The sequence below is a fragment of the Varroa jacobsoni genome, unplaced genomic scaffold (assembly GCF_002532875.2).
Source record: "Varroa jacobsoni isolate VJ856 unplaced genomic scaffold, vjacob_1.0 scaffold_16, whole genome shotgun sequence".
Taxonomy (NCBI): Eukaryota; Metazoa; Arthropoda; class Arachnida; order Mesostigmata; family Varroidae; genus Varroa; species Varroa jacobsoni.
The window spans coordinates 75,632-98,096 of NW_019212918.1; the positions used below are offsets into that span (position 1 = coordinate 75,632).

The 22,465-nt window shown below is 40.5% G+C and overlaps 1 protein-coding gene across 1 annotated transcript; it reads left to right on the forward strand.

Moving 5' to 3' along the window:
• Positions 1-1,881: 1,881 nt before the first annotated feature.
• LOC111271040 (uncharacterized) lies at positions 1,882-22,096 on the forward strand. Its single transcript, XM_022851750.1, has 14 exons — positions 1,882-1,955; positions 6,708-7,270; positions 7,707-7,939; positions 9,709-9,909; positions 11,180-11,342; positions 11,947-12,117; positions 13,295-13,542; positions 14,253-14,541; positions 15,739-15,992; positions 16,237-16,435; positions 16,993-17,139; positions 17,529-17,696; positions 18,166-18,328; positions 20,256-22,096. The coding sequence occupies exons 2-14, from the start codon at positions 6,718-6,720 to the stop codon at positions 20,419-20,421; spliced, it is 2,955 nt and encodes a 984-aa protein (XP_022707485.1). The 5' UTR covers positions 1,882-1,955; positions 6,708-6,717; the 3' UTR covers positions 20,422-22,096.
• Positions 22,097-22,465: the final 369 nt, after the last annotated feature.

Genomic DNA, 22,465 nt, shown 5'->3' on the forward strand with positions numbered 1-22,465 from the left:
TTTCACTGGCTGACGACACAGCAGTTCCTGCTAACCAACAAAATCAGCGATGGCAAACGACCATTTAGTATTCCATTAGATGAAGATGGAACACCTGTGGTTTGCAGATACCTAATGTGGTCGCCCTGATGGATATTATGTTGGAAGGGGCGGGGGTCGCAGGAAAGCACGGACAGGTACACGACGATTAAGTGGGGGCGAAAAAATGGCCATGAAGAAGTGACGATAGTTGCTATTGGTTACCATTGTTGCCATAGTTATTATCGTTCTTTGTTGGCGATGGGTTGCTACTGGCGGCACACAGAGCTCCTCCCTGCTACTGCTACAGCCACCTATGAAAATTGCAGCCGGGATAGAAGAGCGAGTGGCAGAAGCGACGAAACGAGCTTCCTTATCTGTGAATGTGTACGCTGGGAATTCCGAACGTTTTATGTTCATGAGCGACTGAATGGATAGACCGTGTGTGTATCTGTTTGTAGACCAACATTTTGCAATGGAATTATCCTACCCAGAGCGCTTAAGTAATCGTATTTGTAGATTTTCTAGATCTTATTCTTATCTTGTACTTCACGTGAATGTAAGTTATTGTTGGTGAGCTCAAACATAGTACGCTCGCTCGGTCTGTGAATAGGTAAGTCTTTTGTTATGTAAAACATGATGTCAGTCAGTTAGAAATTGATTTTTCATTTTTGAACTTACTTTCCTTAGGGTAGTTGAATCGCTTCCATGGTTAGGGATAGCTTTTATATCTCTGTAGCTGTTGTTTATGGTCGTAAGTAACGTGATGTCACCCGAATCCATTACTCAAGACTTTTCAATAATTTGGAATGGAAATCTGCTAAATGTACGCGCTGTTTCCTCCTTACTGACTTAATAGAAGTTGACGAGTACGGCTAACCAATAGACTTTGACATTAGATATATAACATATCACTGTACAGGTTTGTGCTTCAATTCCATTTCCAGAAATGCATTTAGCAATAGCGCACCATGTACACGATTGTTTGGCTTTGGTGTGTGCACATTAGGTATTTTACATACTGACAATTATCTTAGAATATGCCGCACACAAATTGTCCTACTTCAACTCAGACTTTCTGTGCAGTTTTCATGCTTTGTAGAGTGCAGATTCTTCAGAGCTCGTCTTTGAGACAGTATTCAAGTTACTCTCCGAATATTGTCGCACAACTTGATAAGGTATTTCCTTACAATTTGATAAGGGTACAGTCACCCCACGCCTGTCAAAGACCGATCATATCATCACTTTTATCCTCAGTTGTTTAATCTTCATCGGTCCGCGATAAATTCTGGGCCACTCTAATCTGATTTCGGAGCGCATACTCTTGCGTATGCATGCATAATAGAAACATTTTATCATGCACTGTAATGTGAAGCTAAACCGTCGAATGTCAAATAGCAATGGCCATGAGGATATTCCTCTAATGGAAAGGGAATCGCATCTTCACTCTGGGATGTTAAGAGCGGTCAATGAGGCATTGGAAGCTTTAAAATGGCCGTAGCGTTATTATGGTTAATCATATACAGCGGGCTAGACAGCGTATGTTCGTACAGGTTCGTGCAGGGCATGATCATGACACGTAAACAGGCGCTAACGTAACCCCCCGGCGTGTGGGGGCAGTTCTGGACTAGGGAATTTGTCCTCCCTTTCTCTTTCTCTCTCTCGTTCCCCTTGTCCGCTCGTTTAGTTCCTCTCACGGTGCCCCATTATTCTGGTCGTAGCTGGTCGTGATGATGTCATCAGTGACATATTTAGCTTCACCCTTTCCCCGCAGTGGCAGCGACGCCGCTGAATCAAGCTGAGAGCATGCGAAAGAAGCCAACGGTAACGGACAATGGTGGAATGAGTGTTCGCGCCGCGCGAGTTGTTCGTTGTTGTCGTGCACAGAGCGCCGACTACGTCCGACGCAAGCGAAGAATTGAACCAACTTGGCAATCGTACGTGTTTCTGCGCTGTTTTGTACACGCCTCTGAGTACAATACCGTGTATGTTCTCTCCATTACGTACCGAATATATCCAGACGTTTAAGTGGCTGTTAGAACGAAATAGAAACGTAAATATAGCGTATGTGATATGTTAGCTTCGCCTTATGGCTGGAATACAGACGATACGTGAGTCTCATAGAGAAGTTATTGCCATTTATTTCACTTTATAGATTTATTACCTTATTATTGTCCTATTGACTTATATTACTCTAATTTTTTCTATCTAGTCCGTATCGTTTTTCCTCGACTTGTTCTAAAGTATTATTAATTACTGTTAAAATATCAAATTGATTGCAGATTTGCTCGAATGTATTAACCGTATCATCGTTTGCTTTTGTTCATCTGAACTATGTCGTGGTCGGTTCTTGACCACGAGTCAGGACTACGAGACCTAAAATGTCTGTAAGGACTACCTAGATAAACGTTTGAACGCTAACATAACGTGATTCTATTTGTATCCTTATTTAAGGAAACGTTGTATCGTAACAGCCGGCAAAATCTCGGCATCTGTTAGCATTTATGCAATACGTTGCGCGCAAAGGGACGTAGAGCGCTCGTTGTTTTGTAAGTAGATCTGTTTCTTTGGCGATCCGGATTGAAGGCAGAAACGCTGGCCTATTGAAACTATGCAAAAAACAACTGAATGAAAGAACTATATAAAACAAGGCTAACTGACATCCCGCCATAATTTTCTCTCTATTTTTGCACTTTCGGGGGCATCAAAGGCGGACGCTATGCAGCAACAGAATTCACTCAATATAAATGCTGCAAATCTAATTACAGACAGACAGACCGACCGACCGACCGGTTTACTGCCAAAGATCAACGAAGCGGCTATTGGCCGTGGGTCGCATATACGAACCGTAACTGCTTTCTGTTTAATGAAAATTTTTATGTCAGGCGCATTTTATAGAATTTGGAACGTCCAAACACGCTAATTACCCCAGTCCAACAAACAAGTCCCGCTAACAAATCTCTAAAAACAAGATAACCCCTTCATCGTAATTTCTTCCTGGACATTTTCAAAGAGCCTGGCCTGAAGAAAGCATCGAATTTCTAATTTGCGCCTAGTTTTAAGGTTGATTCACGTCGGGAAGGGTCGCAGGCGCTAAAAAAGCACCTAATACGTCACTTAGAGAAGGTGTGACCATGTCGAAAGCATCTATAGTAGTAAATAGTACCAAACATTTTTTAAATAAGGTACCAAAACGAGCAGCTCTCTAAGGGAAACAATTACCTGTAACTAGTTACCAAGCTGTTAATATTGAAAGCAATAGCTGCGATTGCAACACTATCCCTCGTAAAAAAAATCCCTTTGAGCCAACGAGACGTTTTGTGATATTACAAAATAATAGTATCTAGTGAAATTCTTAGTCATGCACTGTCTCACCTCAGCATTGTTCCTGCTAACCTCACCTGACGAAGTTGAACGGCATACACAATCTCTAAGCCATTGCTAGAGTTAGACTACTTTGAATTTGAAGTTATTCAGGTTACTTTTTTTTCACACAAGCCCCTTTAGGTAGCTTCGCATATGATAGTTTAGTTAATTTGGCAAACTTAGGAGCGACTTAAGTTGCTGTTTATTTTCCTGCTATTGCTTCATACGTTTCACTTTCAAACTGAATTCGGATGTGTAGCAGTAGCTGAACGGCCGCAGTACTTACGCTGCTATCAAGCCGATAATTCAGTCGTTGTCATCGTAACGAAACGGCTAATATAACTGTGACTCCAGTAAAATATGATGACTCAGAACTAGTATTTTTGCGCGTTTTTCCTAGCTTTACTATCATTTTTAGCTAATATCATACTGGACTAAAGGCAGGAATAATGCCACAGGTAAAGAAGGCAAAAGGATACCTTCTCCTTTAGGCGTTGGGTTTAGGCACTGGCACTGGATTAGCTATATTCGTCTGGAGGCGGCATCAAACATTCGCTATGTTCTCACTGCCATCATAGATTTCAAGAGAAAATGTCAATCTGTTACGCCGATTGCTGCTATTACACATGTATGTATGAGCAAGAGACCAAGGCCAATCTATGGAACTTTTTTGGCTATAGCTGTTGCAGACCGGCTGCGCTGTAGACGAAAGAAGTTCTGTAAAACGTTTCGTCGTTTACGAGCTCGTTGTGCCGACAAGCATCCAGCTGACTCGGGTCGTCCAGCGTTAAGAAAGCTAAGGTTTTATTTTGCTTATATCGTATACCGCGCCGTTCCTTATTCAAATAGACGGCGTTTATTGATATTACTAAGTGTCGAAGTGTTTTATACCTGATGCCTAACGCACATTACCAGCAACAGGCAAAAACCTTAACGGACATACGTTTAACACCAATGACGGCTTTCGGTGTGCCGACCTGCATACTTTCTCACGATGTAAAATCATCAATTGCAAATATCATTATATGAAGATGCGGTGGGGTAATAGGGTGCAGCATGGTCTATATCGGTTAATTCTAGCGTAAATAACGTCAACATTGCCGTTTAGATGGTAACGGACAACTGTAAACGCTTATAAGTTTTCAGGTAGTCGCCATACACGGCAATTACAGCAAATAGAAAAAAAAAAACAATAAGATTTTAATCAACATTTGTGCCAAAAACACGTAACGAATTAGTAATCAATAATCCCAGCTGAGCTACAGACCCGCTTGTGCGGATAATTGATACTGACGCATATCAGTAACGCTGTCTAAAACAGATTTTAGTATTACTGACATTTATCTTCTGAAAATTAAAAGCAACCTAACGATAAGTTCGTACTATTCGTATACTATATGAAAACCAAATTAGAAAAAAATAGAAAAGAAAAAAAAAATATTTAATGGGTTGTCTGGCTCTTACTGTACCACAAATACGTCTCAACGCATTAAGAATGTTCGTGTGTATTGTAAGTTCAGTTTTTTTTGCGGATGAGCTCTGTTTAAAAACTGAAACTTCCAAAATGTTACTTTAAGTCTTTAGAGTATAAGTACCAGTTCAGCACCGATAGTATCCGTTTTACTGAATGGTATTACATTTTCGAAGTGAAGCCTACGAAGATCTTTCCGTGACTGGGTGCTCAATTACGCTACCTATTTAATGGCTGCCAAAACAATGCCTAGCCAATTTATATGGAGTCGATGGGATGATCTTCTTGTTATGCGAAGCTGATTCTTTCAAAAGAATCGTTATCTTGATCTCGAGCGACCAGACGGCCGTCTACGGGTTGCGTAATACGTGTTCCACTTGCTGTACTGGGAACAGGACACAGTGTTACGCGTTACAACATTTTATTCAGACGTGTCAGCATTCGCGGAAGTCCGTGAAGCGCTATGACGTGCTCCACCGGCGCATGAACCTGAATTTTAATATTTTTCACGACACCTTTCGCGAGACTTCATTGTAACTTTGACTAAAGAGAAGAGGGACGGAGCTTTTCTAAATTTAAAGCATGTATCTAAGAGAGGTCCGTCCTAGTCTTTTTTGGATATTAATTGTTATATTCTGTAGATATTTTTGTTAATTGAAAAACTTAACTCGTAGCCAGATCAATTTTTCCCAATATATGGGAATATAAAATATTGTTTAAATAATCAATAAAAAAGCAAAAAAAAAAGTATAATGTATTAAGGGTATCTACGTTGAGCTATTGAACATGCTTAAATACAATAACAGCGTTCTCGTTTATAACTTGGATGAGAAAATGCGGGAGAATACAGTATAGCTTTTGCACGTAGACTACTCTAGCGAAACGTATAAAAGTAACACTATAGATAGATCTACATAAACATTTGACGCATTCCCATGTTATATGGCCTAGGATAGATATGCCAAGATTTGCACCCCTTCAGAGTGGAAGAAAGCCTTCGTGGATTGAATTTGTAATGTCCGTGTGTCCTTCTCCATCACCGGTCTCGTACCAGCGCTTAGAAATGATTAGCTCTTAGATATGATTATTATAATGATTTTAGTGATTAATTCTTTCGACTTTGTCTGCTTCTCGACGGGGCGTCTACCATTATTTGATTTTTTATAATGGATGCCCTTTTTTTAAATAATGACGCTCCGAAGCACCTCTGTATTGAACTGCAGAGTAATCCAATAAGTTGACGACTTTATTTTAACTCAATATTTAACTAGAGGGACAAAGTAGAATTGTTCTGTAGAATGAATTGAGAAGCATCATTCTATATATTATATTCGGATAGGATCATATTCATTGATTCATTTGGGTACGCCAAGCACAAATCAGAAAACGTTTATACTTATTTCCTACCTTTTCGTGCGCCACGTACAATCTACTTAGCTGTGGTATCATCTCTCAGCGGCTCTCTCCTAGCCGTTCTAAATCGCGTATCGTGTTGGGCTTGAACTAAAAAAACCGTTCTACGGGACAATCATTGCACGCTTTACCATTAGTCAATTGCTATCGCTGGGTGTTTTGAAAAACACTTGTACTAAATAGGCTTTCGACGATCTGCTGCTAATAACAGACGAATACACAGACTCGAATGATAGATCATTAATTTAAGCGAAAACTTTGAAGCTTCTACAAAAGAAGAGGCCTGCATGCCGTATGATAAACATGAACCCAGTTTAATCTGTACATCAAGTAAATTCGAAATAACTATAGCATATAAACCAACGTTTACATGTCCAGTTTTCTATTCTAACGTACCATTTTTCCTACCGTGTTTTACATTGCCAAAAAATGATTTCAGGTGGTGCGCGATGAGATCGCGCTGCCGTCTTAAAAGTTATCCGTCTGCGCCGAGTGCTGCTCGGTGCGTCGCCTCTTCGGTGTTGCTGTGGACCATCTCTGGAGTCACCGTTTTGGCGCTAGCTACCCTAGCGTATTGTCCTGCACCTTCGAGTGGTTTACGCACGCCAAATCTACCGGGTCCGATTACCCCACAACCCTTACCGACGTCCCTTTTAAATGACTTCATAGCACCTTCGTCCGTAGTCTTCCCATCGTCAACACCGATTTCTGCCTACATAAATCAATTAGCACAACAACAACAACAACGACAATTTTTTCAGCATTCGTTCCATAAGCCGCCATTAATTAGGCCTCCTCAGGCGCTGCTGGCACCACACGGGCCATATTTTCGGCAGGCGCTTCAAACCGTGTTGCCAACAGCTGTCACTCGTCGATCGCTGATTGGCTGGAATAACCAGGATCCAACACCGCTAAATCCGGTGTACAGACCGCCAGCTCAGCCAGCGTTACAACCCGTGGAACAGCTAGAGGCTGGTCAGTCAGGAACGATTGTTTTTACTCGTAAGTGATTAGATGTAGAGCAATCTCAGATCAACGAAGAACAATCATTTGGTACCAAAAAAAAATGTCCGTCGAAATTTGTGCTGAACTGGCGAAAACAGAAACTAGAAGATGTTATTAGAATCAGCATATTGTACCCTATCGAATTAAATATTAACCTACGAAAAAAAAGGTTTTCAGCTGGGCTTATGCAGCATGTATTGAACCTAGTTTACCATTTTCATCTCTAACAGAGGGCCCCTTGTTTAAAGAATCTTCGTTTTAACGAATCTCGTTTATGGGTCATTCGCACACACGAGTGTTTAAACGAATCTCGTAATTGATACGATGAAAAACTAGCTAAACTATATTCTTGGATAAGTATTACCTGGCAGATGTCATGTGAGTGAGTGAGTCCACGCGTTGGTCGATTAAGCTCAGATTTTCGCGATTGCAGAAGAACGCACTCTTTCAAAGGTTGCCCCTACTGTACCGCCATTGATATCCAAAGAACTCGAGCCGCCCCTAAGCGACGATCGAGCAAAGAGTTCGGACATTATTCCAGAGTCCCTCGTAGGCCGGCACGGAGGCAGCTTGCATAATAATGTTAAACCCGACGCCAAACCTATCAATTGCAATGATACCTGCTATAAGCCTAAAAAGGAGGGTAAAAGCCTAAAGAATCTTGAGGTAAGATTAACACTTCACAACACCTCTCTTTTGCTAGATTTTCTTCGTAAAATAACCGATTTAAGTAAAAGAATTAACCGTTAAGACCTTTCGTTGAGTAGAGGCCAGGATTTTCATGATAATCATTTAAAAAATATCACTGTTAACTACTTCTAGGGTAAGCCGGATTGGCTGAACAGAACCTGGAGCCAGTGCTTAAAAGTATGGCAAGATTACGAAAAACAACGTGTTAGGTACGACCGTTCTCGCAAGCGCACAGTGCGGTAAACAGCTGGCAGAAACAGGGCAGAATATGGGAACATATATTTTAGTGTGCCAACTGAATAGATATCAAACTCCGACAGTACGTGTCTACCATTGAACAACTTCCATATTTCTATGTACTGCACACATCGGCTGATAGTTTGTCCTGATGCATACAATCGTAAATTCTGCAATCGGACTGGCAGGAAGTACTCCATTGACATAGAAAGCGAGGGGCATCTATGCTGGATCTCTTGACCGTAGACGGGTAGCATTAGCTAGACGTCTCGAAAGAGACCAATGCGCGCAATGGTGGCAAAGCCAGTTGTCGAATTATATTATTCCTTAAAGTTCTACACCAATTACGTCAAACGATAGCCATAAAGTGCAGTTAAGCCGGGTGTGCAGCTTTAGCTTATTGCTGGAGTTTATCATTTTGCAGCGGGTTTTACAAGGCATTAAGGTAGAATTCTACATGTCAGTTAGCATCTCCTCTAAATTAGTTGGCGATCGCACTATTTCGAATGACTAAAATATGTTTACGGCTTCAATCTCAAGTCTGTTCCCTCCTCTGCCCCCTGTCCCTCCAGGGACGTCTTTATAAAATATAAGGCTAACGTGGGCCCAAATAAACTCTCAGGAACAAATCAGATTGCTTATCCAGTGTTTGGATTGAGCGTGCCTGTCTCTACCTGAATTGCCGTCGTTCAGTGCACTTCCTAATAGAAACAGCAGCAGCGATTGCAGGAAGTGGCAGACTATCAACTCCGTGCACGACCTTGTTTCGCCGACTTCACATGAATGACTCATGCACCTTTCTTGGGTACAAGCTGCCTATTAATTTAAAAAATCAATTCAGACGACCATACCTGTAGCATTTATAGGACCAGTCTGAACGACAAAGTACAGTGGTATATGTTGCCATGTTTCATATGAATTAGTTGTTTCGCCTTTTCTTCTTCTGGGATATATTTAGAAAGGCATCATTTCAAGATACGGTCAAATGCAATAGTTAACATAGGTCGTATAAGACATTCCAAATGAATTACATATTACCAGACCGTTTCCGTTCAGCTACTCTGTCTGACTCACTGGATCCGACCGAGTTTCACTTGCTGGCTTGTTCCCTTTGTTCCTAGCCGCCATAAATCTATTAATCACTAGGGAAAATGACATCGACAATGAGTCGTCTCAATACATTATGTTATTCTGCATATAAACAACCGAACACACCTTGTTCAGTCTCTCTTATTTTAGGGTTACCGATATATTGACTGTAGTCTATTTTGTTATCAGCTTAACAGGCACGCTACCAAGTTCGAACGCGTTTTTCCACGGACAGACAAACAGACACACAAACATCTAACTGCTGATGGGTATTCTCTATTGCCGGTATTGAAGAATAAAATGTCGCTCGTAGATAATGAGATTTGGCAGGTCCAGCGTACAGGAATGCCTCTTAGATTCAAGCACTAGATCGAGCATCACGATATAACGTCCTATACATTTCTCTTATGCTATTCAAGAATAAATTCAACCGTACCCAGACATGTCACTGCGATCATGATTGCGCCTTATTTGGTGATTGCTGTCCTGACGTCCTGAGTGCCCAAAGCACGCCCGATTGGTACTGCATTTCCGCTACTGAAAAACAGAACTTTTGGGTGAAACAAACGTGCCGACGAGGCTGGCGAGGACATCCGAATATCGTGCACGAATGTGAAGAGGTAAGCTTGACGTGTATTGTAAGCGACGGCAATCGGAAGAACATTGTTTAACGCACCTATTGTTTACGATGGTTGCACGTAGCTGTTGCCCCTATAGTGTTTTGACAAGCTAGTTGATATCGCTCAGCTAGTTAATACTATTGTTGTCTTTGCACGCACAGTTATCAGACACGGCACGTACGTACATACGTAACAGAAAATGCACAATACAACACTGGAATAATGTCTTCGGCAGCAAGTCGGTGGCCTCAAGATGTTTGCAAAATTGCCCTATCGAGTGTTAAATTTTAGAACTAACGACTAAATAAAGCAGTTTTTAAAAGCTGAATAACTGAAATAATGTTATTTACTATTGCTATCTATAGCGCAACATAGGGCGATGGTTTTACTTAGACTACGAAGGTACTTTTTATTCTAGTTTGTTCGCATACTTACGTGCAGCCCACAACCTAGAATCGTCTCTATTTAACCTTAAACGAGAAGTATAAAAAGAGGAATAAGATGGGAAAACAACGTAGCCGCTGCTTCCTTTTCCTCTATTCTTATCTTGTTTTTCTGGATCATAACCGCGACTCACATCGAAAAAGAGAGTGAAAGTAACAGCATTAGGTGACTGGCCTTCATTCTCGCTAAGATAGAGAGACACGTTGCCATATACGTCGCATAGCCAGTCGGTTTTAACCGTATGCATTTGGTAGGTGATGGCAACTGATCTGATCTCCGAAGGAACTAGAGACATTCTAGTTCCGCCCGGGATGCAAGCAAGCTGTCTTGTCTCGGCGTCAGGCGATAGGTTTCCTCAATGGCGATCAGACAACAAGCGATATGCGGAGACAGAAAGAGACCGTATGAAGTAATTGATTTGATGAAGTAATTTTGCCAAGCTTAAACTGCAGAAAGTGCTGTTGTTACCGTCTTGCCAGATGACTTGTTCATTACTGAGTTGGCCCAATGCAGACAGGCAAATACGGGTGGCCTACGAAAGGACTTGTCCGCTTACCTGCCGTGCGACCCGTTCGCTTTAATTCAAAACCGCTTTAGCAGGGTCAAAGGCCAAAACTTAACGATGTGATACAGCGATGCGTATTTCCTGCGATGTTTTTATGTTATGTATTGTTTCTGACCATATTTATTGCCGTGTGGTGGTTTTTATACAAATATTAAACAGAACAGATTTCATTTCGGTAATAATTAAACCTTAGTATTAGTAATGGTAAACATTAGTAGCGTATTACCACAGTTGTTGGTGCTTTTGCGTTTGGGTTTCCAGCAAGAGGCAGACGCGCTCTTGAAAGATCCATTTCGTTCGAGGCCCGTATCTTCGCATGTGACAAATATCTCCTACAAGAATATAATGTGCGCTATCTGCAATGACGACGTCGAAAATTACACTCATTGGAGGATCAAACTTCAGCCTCCGGAGGATACGATTTGTATGTATTGGGGTGTCAGCTAGAAATCGATGACAGTATTTTAAAATGTCTAGGGACTGAAACAATCTCGTTTGCTTCTTCTTCTGCTGATGCTTTTACCACGGAGACCACGTCATTCTTTTTCATTGGAAGGAATAAACGCTAATAGTCCCGATCATAATTTACTATGGACATCGGGACCGCTTCTATAGTGGACGATCGGTTCGCATAGCTTTCGGCTAGGCTCTCGCAATATGTTTAGGCAGATGAAACGGCACTTAGGAGTAGACTACTCAATAAGGCTGTATCCTTCGGATACGTCCATGATGCTTACATGCAAAAAAGCGTGCAGTAAGTAAAAAAAATAATCTATGCCAATCGATCGTTCGATTTCCGTGAGGTTACAGGTTAGAACAACCCATGATCCTAGGTGGCAACAATAACCTCTGAGTTAAAAATTTTCATAGTCGGGATCGCAAATTTGTCAAAGAACTCTTCCAAATAATATTGTTATTGTTGCTAATAATGTTTGACGTAATTATACTAGGTCGACACTCGTACAATCTTATGGATCAGCTCTTATATTTAACTTTCCATATATTTGTTGCTCGCAATCTTACCAAAGACGGAATCAACGAAACTGATCTGGATACGCTACACTTTTCACACGAACGTGGTGTTTGGCTGATGAACAATCGGCAGGTCGTCCTCTCGTTGTCGATCCCGCTCGAAAAGATATTATTTGCACCGCCGCAATGTAATGCCATTGTAGGACGCTGCCTTCCGCAGTACAACGGTGAGTGGTCTTTGGTTACGTTCCAAATGATGTTGAAATGGCCCCGATACTGAAATGTATCGGAATTTTTGCGTTAAACCGCGTCAGATTTTTAATACGAACATGCAATAGAATAAAATTTACAAGTTTATAGCTTCATATTATGTTTGTACTCGCTAATCAGGTTGGTATGCGCAAGACAACAAAAGTTGTATTTTTAATTCGTTGGACAACCTAGTCAACTTCCCTTAACTTCGCGTTGGCAATGCTTTACTTCCAAAGTAGTCATAATATTGAGATGGCTTGTTAAAGGACCAACGTATTATGTAGTCGATGGATATACCAAGTAGAGTTTTAACATGTTTGGAAGCTTCTTTATTCATAGTCATTGACAGGTTCATATCAGGTGTGCAAACGATAATGGTTCAGTTAACTTACCTCTTTCCCTTCGAAGTTGTTACGGAAATATATGATCATCAGCAGGAACATATATGTAAGATGGCGTCGTCAGCATTTCAAATACACTTTCAGCTATCGTTCGCCATAGAGCCAGTTTTTATATACGGTCGCAGTTCATATAGGGCACGATGGGGTTCATCTGGTCTCCACATGTGAATCGACAGGCAGTATAGCTGGCCGAGAGGTGATTTGAGGCCTGGTAGGATCCTCTCCACGCAACACGTTTTACTGCCAAAGTAGGTCTTCTTCACCTAGTGCTGTTTGATGGGTTGACTGTATCGTGAGGGACCAATATGCTTAGGTGCACCATTGACGAGTCGGCATATCCGATAGATGGGTTTGTGTCGAGTATCGGCAGGAGGGCGCAATGTCTATTGAAAATGTTGTTCTCACTCATTCGGACGTCTGGGATGCTGTTCATACCGCACGTGGCTGATATCAGATTCGTATTGTACGAATTCTTGGAAGTTTTCATCGGAATCTTATTAACACATGATAGTTTAAAAGAACTACCTTAAATTGAGAATTTCCTCGGCTGCAAAGCTTCTTAGCAATCAATCACTATCTGACAAACGTTCATGGCCGTTTACAATTATACTAATCCTCCCAAAACCGCTTTAGCGTACCTGTTGTAAAACTGTGCGTGAACTTAATTATGTTTATGATGTGCTTTACAATTTGCCATAGGGATTACATATTCATAGCAGAAAATCATAAATAATTTTATGATATTTTCCAGGAACCGAGCTCGAGGAACGTTGCGGAAGCTACCAGTCTGTTGTTCACGACCCCAGAAACAGATTAAATTATCGGAACTTCGACTGTGCATTATGTAACGACGTGCCTGTTGACAATTTGAATTGTGGATTCGCACCCCCTCAGGGTTTCTATACAGTAAATGCAAGAAATTTTGCATTTGGACTTTTATTGGATTTCACGGGCTCAGGTCATGTCGGGAAAAAGCTGATGTGCCCCGGTGAACACCAGGTAATGCTAGTTGTCGCGGAGTAACTAAAACACTGATTGTTTGTATATATGTATATACACGGGGGCCAAAACGTACTCGAGGAACGAAGACAAGCAATACTTCTGCAGTGTTTCATACAAGGGTGGCCTTATATGTAAGAGGTGAATCGCAGTTTTCGGTACTAGGACAAATGAATAATTTGTCGCATGGAAAATCTCAGGCAAACGGCTGCCTGGCAGAATGTCCCAGAGCGTTTCGAAGACTTCTCGGAGCAAGTTTGGTCGACTGGGGGTAGATAGAAGGCTTTCGCGTAGGCGTCGAAATGTATAGATTCAATGAGAGAACGCCACTGCCGTCATAATATGAATGTCAAGCTACGTATTGTTCTAATTTTGATATGTTATTCTTGTCATTGAATTAGATGGGTTCATATTTCCAACAAAAAATTATATTGAAAGAAACCCATAACTTACTTACCTGCATTAAATCTATACGAGGAAAGATGATTGAAACATTACGGTGTGTCGGTTTGTCATTAACATAATTAATAACCTGTTTAAGTTAATTATATACAAATTTTACGACAGACATCTACTGCTGCCTATATTAAGCATTGTCATACAATGCTGTGTATTACTTGAGGACCGAGAATCTCATCTAAATTAATGGCATTAACTTCTTTCCAGTATATACATCACTATATAAAATGATAAACTATGCCACTTTACAGGAGTATGACTATTTTTATGCTAAGTGTCGGGATATCTTCTGTGCGCAACCAGACAAGGTCTATCGAAACCGGGAGTGCGTGTCTGTAAATCAGGGCTTAATCGAAGACACTTCTCCTGCATCGATCGATAATATGAAGTCACCCTATAGAAACAATAACACCAGCGAACGGTCGGTGTTCAGTGAAGAATTCCTGAAGTGTCCTAGGACATTCCTTAACAAGGATGAATTTACATACCTCAGTAACGAATCCATATTCGTGGAGAAATATAATACCACATATACTAAAGGTTAGATTTCTTTGAACGTAGCCCTTACTGATACATTGTTGTCCTATTTGCAGGCGATATTTTGTGCTCAAATACAAAAAAATTTGGCTGAATACTTATTGCTACAAATATTTAGCCTCAAATAAATTTTGACCGAATTTTTGTACCTTCCGATATAATCTCCAGGCACAATATCTATTGTGAGGCTTTAAAAAGCAATAAGATGGTATATTTAGTGTGCTTATGGGTGTTCTGAGCTAATTGCTGTGATTAGGAAAAGGCTCTATAGGATCTGAGTGATCTGAACGAGCACCGATAACAACGTTGAAATCACAATTGGGTATGGGACAAACGGAAGCTAAGGTCAATGACAGTTCAACTAGTGATCATCATAAGGGGTGTACTATTGGGCAACCACTGAAATGGCTTGTGGTTTGTCTAGATAATCTGTGTGTACTCGTAAGCAATTCTATCTGCAAGATCCGATCAGATTTTTTCCAGCTTCCTATTGAGGAACCAGCAATGTTACTGTTGTACATGAATATGGGATCTCTTAAACTTAAATCATAACACGAATGTAGAGGATACAAGCTGCTTCTGTGTTTACAGCTAGAACATTGAACGTTTACATATCATTGAAGCTCTGGATATCACTTCACTAGACCGACTCCCTTGAGCATCATGTAACACTAACAATCAATCTGTTCAGACATTTTCAAGCCGATTCCATGTGCTCCACAAGCTATAGGCCCTGAGCGGTGGGATTAGGCTACGCAATGAGAAATATTCTGTCCTGTTTTCACTTGGATTGTAAAAATTGCGATTTTAAGACAGTTCTTATTCTGCTAGTAAAATGTATGTCTACTAATGAAACATCATCTTGAAATTTCCATCTGTTGAAACAACGTAGGAGTCTGATCGCGGTTGCTCGTAGGGTATTTGTCAGCAAATCCAGAGATGCTAGGTCGAGATTTCTTTAGAGCATTTTAACGCGACAAGCTGTAGTTTGAGACGCAACTAAAAGCAAACAATTTCATTTACTGGTCCATTGTGCGTGTTTGCTCAGCTAGAGGCCCTCCAGCTTTAGCAAATCCGAGAGCTTCGATGCATAGCGTCTGGTTATTGAGCAAGATCTTGAACTCCGATACATAAATAATAGAATGCAGGCTTCTATCAAGCTCGTAAAAAGTACTTAATTTCGATTACGTTTGTCTTTAGTGAATTATCTGCCAACGAAGTTGGGCGCATACATTTGCCTCCACGCAGTGAACATGTCATCGAATGAGCTCGCCAAGTTCTCGCAGTCCATGGGCTATATTTCGGCAGTTGGGCTTGGCGTCTCAATAGCATGCCTACTACTTCACTTAGCCGTGTTCTTCCTCCTGCCGGAAATGCGAAATCTTTCTGGGAAGAACCTCGCATGCCTTTCCATATCGCTACTCGTTGCTTATCTCTCCTTCATAGCCGGACAGGTGGGTAGATATTCTTTTTCTAAATGTATGAAGGGTTCTAACATGAAATTTGTCATATATAACCTGGGCTCCAAAGCAAACATTCTTCGATTTTATTTAGCACTGGCTTTAAGCATCGAGCATGCAAATACTTGCAGAACATTTTCGAATGCTGGCAAAAATATATATATATGTCAGCGTGTTCGCTGATTAGATGGCAATAAAGTTCACTTAGTTACATTTTTTATTGCCATTTCGATTGCAGGTAGACAACTCGACCGCTGGCACAGTCTTTTGTCGTGCAATTGCTCTGTTGACCTACTCGTCGTTCTTAGCGGCGTTCTTCTGGATGAACTCAATGGCTTTTGATGTCTGGCGGACCTTACGGATGGCCACAAAGGAGCTGCGCGTCACCACAGGACCGCAATGGAAAAGATTCACTTTCTATAGTATTTACTCCTGGGGTGAGCCTTTCTATCATGCCAAATTAGATATCGTTTATCTAGCAATTATTCACATTTGGTTTGTTTTAAATATATTAGTTTGTATAGTGAAGAGCTTGTTTTGATTTACGCATGTCTGCTGGGATGTCGACTGACTCATCCAAGTTTATTACTTGGCCATTGGCCTATGAGCTACTTGTAAGGGAGTCGAATCAATACATCGGCCCAGGACCACATCTTCGTTGACTTTGCTTGTATCGTTGGCAAATAGTGTTAGGTATCGCCATCTGAAGGATAACGCGTGCAGCACTACCCCGTTTGCCTACTAAACTTAAAAGCACCTAAGCGATGTAGATGCGAATTGGGGTGTAGGGAACGTGTGTTTCACGCTGCGAGCCAGTCATCTGAGGCAATCAATGCCTTGAGTATGGGAGGCAAAACGTTCATAAAACAGCGGATTATCAGCATCCAAATATTTACCCGTATAGGAAAATTAATCCAGTTATCACTCTGTTTTGCTATATGTTAAGTAGTTAAGTGTTGTTTTTACTTGTTTTATTGTCACCAATTTATTACAGGAATGACAGCCTTCATCGTGGGTCTTTCAATTGTGCTCGAACACGACCCCGATTTCCTACCACCGGAATATCGGCCTGCGTTCGGCAAATATACATGTTGGTTCGGCCATCGGAAAGCATTACTAATATTCTTTGTTGCACCGACAGGTATGCAACATTTGTGGCGGATTTTTTCATTCGTTTTTAAATGAGAGAGATTCGTATAGGCCTAATGCAATATATGTAGTTTCCGGTACAGCTCGGGCCTGACAAGCTGGACCGTCTAATTCGATAGACGTCTACTTCATTACGAATTTACATAATTATATTAGCATATTAGTAAGACGATAATGTGAAATTTCGCAATGGGTTTTGTTTTGAAGGAGCACAAGATTCATGTTTGAACGTTTATTATTAGTCTTATGTAAATTTGCTTTAATGACCTTTATATTAAAAGCTGTCTTATAATCCAAATAAAATTAAACAAATTTTTTTTCTGTCCGTGCTTCATGTGTGATGCTATTATTAACGCCTGTATTATGTATCATGCATTTCAGGCACTATCATGATGCTTAATTTCCTGTTTTTTCTTCTGACTGCTCTCATGATTATATCGTCCTCCTCGGCATCTGCCTCAATCGTAAAGGACCCTTCGAGTTCCGTGCGAACTAATTATCGTCTCTATAGTCGCTTGGCGATAATGCTCGGCCTTGTCTGGAGTACTGGTAAGAAACTCAAGTCTCACTATCAGATATAAACTATCTATTCTTTTTTAGCTTATGTTTTTTATTGATGTTTATTGCGCATGTAGAAAGCATGGGTTTTGACCCTGATGCTCAATACAATGACTCCTAATTGCAAAAGCAAACATTTTACATAGTCATCAACAGATGTCTCTGACCAAAAAGTAGATCATTTCAATTGAGGTAACATTAGGGGAAAAACAATTTTGCGCGGAGACATCTATAGAGGTAACGCTATGCCACCAATAGGTATAAATAAATGTATATTACACGTATAAACATCTCGAAGGTAATAGAAAAATATGCAAAGAAGAAGAAGAAGAAAAAAATTTCAGAAATGGGATGATTTTATATGTAATCTTCATGAAGTAGAATATGGTTGTATATTTTACACGCTTCGTCACCTACTTTACCTTAACGAGAACGATTTTGCATTAAATTTACTCTTCAGGTTTCTTCGCTGGATACTTAAACAACGAGGTTCTTTGGTATATATTTATTGTACTTAATACGCTCCAGGGGTTATTTATCTTTATTGCATTTTCATGCACCAAGAAAGTTATGTGGTACTGCAAGGAACGATTGCCAGATTTCCTCAAACCTTCAATTTACAGGTACGTAAATAGTCGAAATGGACATATATATATATATATATATATATATATATATATAATGCTCCCTATTATTACCGCTATTATTATATCGAGATTTCATCGACATCTTGAAAAATGAAATCTTTCCCAACATATACGTGCTTTACACTTCAGTTTATCCAGTTACAAACTAGATTTATAATGGATTTTTTTACTTCTACTGTTTCGCGAGTACTGAACAAAAATGATTATAATGAGATATACTCGATCGCTACAATAACATGTATAAATAATTGTTTTTTCGACATCTTAAAGTGAACTAATTAAGTAAGTTCTTATTTAAGTATTTTTTTTAGCATGTTGATGATAAGCTTTAACCTGCCCTGTTAAGAACTCGCTAGTATTATAGGGATTGTTATGAATCTCTAGATTTGACAATTGACTTATTAAGAAGAATAAAAACCAAAGGTACCTGTTAACTCAAGGACCGAATAGATAATTCGAATGACTTTTTTTCGATAGATAGAAGAAGGAGGTGACAGGAGATCGAACAAACCTGAACAAAGCTCTGGTAATCAATTGGCTCTGTCTTCGCATAACTTTGAGAGCTAACAAGCAAATAAAGTGCTGGCATTACGGGGTTTTGCAAAGCGGTTTGACCATAAAAGATTGCTCGTATTACCCAAATATAGCTGAAGAAAACTTAAGTTGCCCGAATGCTGCAATGAATCATTAGAGTTTATAGAATTTACGGTTTACAATTTGCAAAACTTTCTCAATACCTTCAATAGTGTAGTTTTGCATATTCTATTATTACATGTGTAAACTTTCGACATGTTTATACGTATGAAACAGCTTCTGGTCCCGTGCCTCGAGCTCGACAACGGCTTCGACATTATCCAACAACTTGTAGTTACTCGGCGGTATAGAAAGATTTGCCGATCGAGACAACGAAAGTTTCTTCAGCTACGAAAGTTACTCCAACCGCCGAAGCCACTCCGACTAACTTTTCGTTACGCTATCGTCGCGTAACGTCTTTGTATCATCATGAAGTTACTTACCGACAGAAACACTGTAGAACACGAAAAACGTAAACAACTAGACCGGAAGAGCGAAGCTGGCTAATCAATGAGAACTTCAACCGATGAATCACTTTGCAAACCTATGCTCAACCCGCAGCAGCAATAGTAAGGAAGGCGGGCGTAATGGAGTGTCAGGGTACTAAATGATTTGATGATAAGCAATTTCAATAAGAAAAAGCATGTTGATATGCTGTACTATAGCGTCCTTTATATCCACCTTGCACGGGTCCTTTCACAGCGATTCATGAACGCTCTTATTAAAACCATCGATAGCCTATTGTGCCTTTCTCGTTTCACTCGCCCTGTCTTTTTGTCGGACTCGATTGACGGTCATTGCTTCTTGATGAGCTGCGTTAAAAAGGTGAAAATCATTACGAGAAACCAACCGTTTTAGATGGGCTTCTGTGATCCTTCTCACTTGCCACGAGCTAAATGAGTGATGAGGAGAACATATGAACACCGTAGGTTTGCCAAGCGGTTTTTTCAGCATGCACGATTTCCCCAAACTGAACGTTCCTCTGAACCCGCGAAATTCAAATTTCAAAATGAAAAATCAGTTTGTTCCTCGTCAGTAACTCCAATCCATTCGTTTTAACGAAATGCGATTTGTTTCGTTCGTTAGTCGTATGTTTAACTGTGTTAACTGAAGTAAACGTTACACTGCCACTTATGATCTAGCATCGCGGCTCATCCTAATACCTCCACGTGGAAATAGTCTGTTCTGATTCAAAACATCCTAGTTTCGAATTGGAACAGATCGACAGATACAGGAGTATGCGCTGCTTTCCTTTCATGTTTCAGTATCAGCGAGATGATGCAAAACTATAGTAAACATCATCTAGGCTTTTCGTGCTGCCTTGTTTCAGGTCTTCCGTGTCGTCCCATTCGTCGAGCAGTGGCGGAGGCCATTCAAGCGGCTCCACGCAGCATTCAGCATTATCTCGGAGATCATCACCTCGATCGTCTGTTAACTATCGACATACAGCCCCTTATCTCATCTACGGCGGGAACAATAAGCTAGATATGTACTGAGATGACGCAGGAGCCCCTCTTTCAAATTTAAATTTCTTCTCCAGTATGCGCGCACCGCTCCACCGTTCCATCACTGCCCATGGCGTCAGAAGCGGCAATCGGATTCGGCGCAGTTCCATCGCAATGAAAACGTACTTAATGAACGACGGACTCGACGTCCATAGGTCGACTCCAGATAAAATTTATCAGTAGTATTTTTAGCCACGTTAAAAAAAGATTGCAATAATGTAAAGCTATCCAGCTTGCGATGACGAGACCAAAAAGCGCATACAGTTTCTGTAGCGGCAGGCTGAACTTTGTATTACCATGCCAAGGCTCGTTTTATCCTGAAGTGGGTGAGTGAGCACGACAAATTCTCTATTAGTATGTACATACAATGCCCCCAAATATTCTACTGCTGGAGACTGTACGCTAAGCATCGAGCTGACGTTCGTATAAACAGTAGCGATAATATCACGCATAAAATGCCCGACTGCTTGCCCATAATATCATACTCTAACTATTGTGATATGACTATAACCCATGACTGTTTGTTTTTATAATCGATGTCTGTTTACTCGGCAAGCTTTCGATATGCGCCATCCTTTCTTTGTTTCTATCCTGGTATTATTGTCTAATCACAATCTAATTATAATTTAAAATTAAGCTCTCAATTGGAACGAGTATTCTTACGAAGGTACTTTTTTTTCTCCCTACACTAACATGCGCGCCAATGCCAATATTACGCGGTTAACAAGAGTTGGATTTTTTTTGCAAGCATGTTTACCCCTCGAAGTTGACTGCCGACATTTTCAACTTTTTTTTTTTTTTTTTTTTTTTTTCGATATTGTACATAATGTGTATATACATTTAATAGGTCTACACAATTTCATGTTGTACTCTATTATATCAAACAGCTAAGTGCCGTTGTCTGCGTCAGTAAGAGAAATGATAACAATAGTATATTTAGCTAGCAGGGACATCATGTCCCGCCCAGGTCAGGACACTGAAAAAGTGGGCTGGGACGTCATGGCAGAGTTACGGTGCCTCTGCTTGACCCATGCAATAGTATAAGTTGATACCATCCTAGTGAAGTGCAGGATTGCCGATGAATGTGCCTAACCATCGATAAAAAGCCAGTCGGCCAATGCCGCGGCAATTCAAACACTAGTCCACTGTCGGAAAGTTTGATAGTAATTGAGAATAACGGTATTGCTAACAGATATTATATGATTATGATGTACATAAGGCACCACCACCACCACCACTTATTACCTCAAACCATTACGATTATACGAGCTCTACCTTGAGCCTTGAACTAGATGAGTCAGATCTACCTTGATCTGTCTATCACTTGCCGTATGAATCTTTGCTTCTGTTATTATATTTATGATCATGGAGAAAATAAGCCTGCTGTTTACTAATAGTAATGATATAACTGATATTGAGGACGCTGATCATCAAGGCGTCTTAAAGGGTTTACTGATACGCAGAAGACCGCTGTAGAGAACAAAGTGTGGCGCGCCAAAAGCTTGCTTTGGTCTCTGGCAAAGCGCCACCTGCGTACATATTTTCCCTGTCGAAGCCTATTCAGTAGGGAAGCTGGATCGTATATGACTTCAGCAAGCTAGACAAAATAATAAGTAATATTAATAGCGAACGATGTAAATAAAGAATTCTACGTGTAAAGCGAAAACTAACGAGTATTAAGTTTCTGTGGATTCAACAGGACGGCCAGTTGCGGTGAAACCGCAACTGGCCGTCCTGTTGAATTCTCGTCACCCAGAAATAAATTAAATATATATTAAATATAGAAAATAACTATTTAATATCTGGTTGCTACGTCGTTGACAATAGATAATGTGTTTTGCGTTGGGTACAATATGAATTTCTTCGTTAGGTTAAGCCGTTGCATCTGATCTGATATTTATTGTACCTGTACAAGTACAACAATAGTAATAATAACAATATCGATCCGAGTTCTCGAACAACAAAATCGGAAATTGGGTCCATTAGTAGACAGTCGCGGAACAATTTCTTCGATAGATTATCGGTTCTTTAATGA

What these genes read in the sequence shown, in the direction of transcription:
- LOC111271040 (XM_022851750.1), top strand. Translation starts at nt 6,718, where the DNA reads ATGAGATCGCGCTGCCGTCTTAAAAGTTATCCGTCTGCGCCGAGTGCT. An exon ending in GCCTCCGGAGGATACGATTT is followed by an intron (nt 11,343 to 11,946) that starts GTATGTATTGGG and finishes ATCTTACCAAAG; the next exon opens with ACGGAATCAACGAAACTGAT. An exon ending in TAATACCACATATACTAAAG is followed by an intron (nt 14,542 to 15,738) that starts GTTAGATTTCTT and finishes GTTTGTCTTTAG; the next exon opens with TGAATTATCTGCCAACGAAG.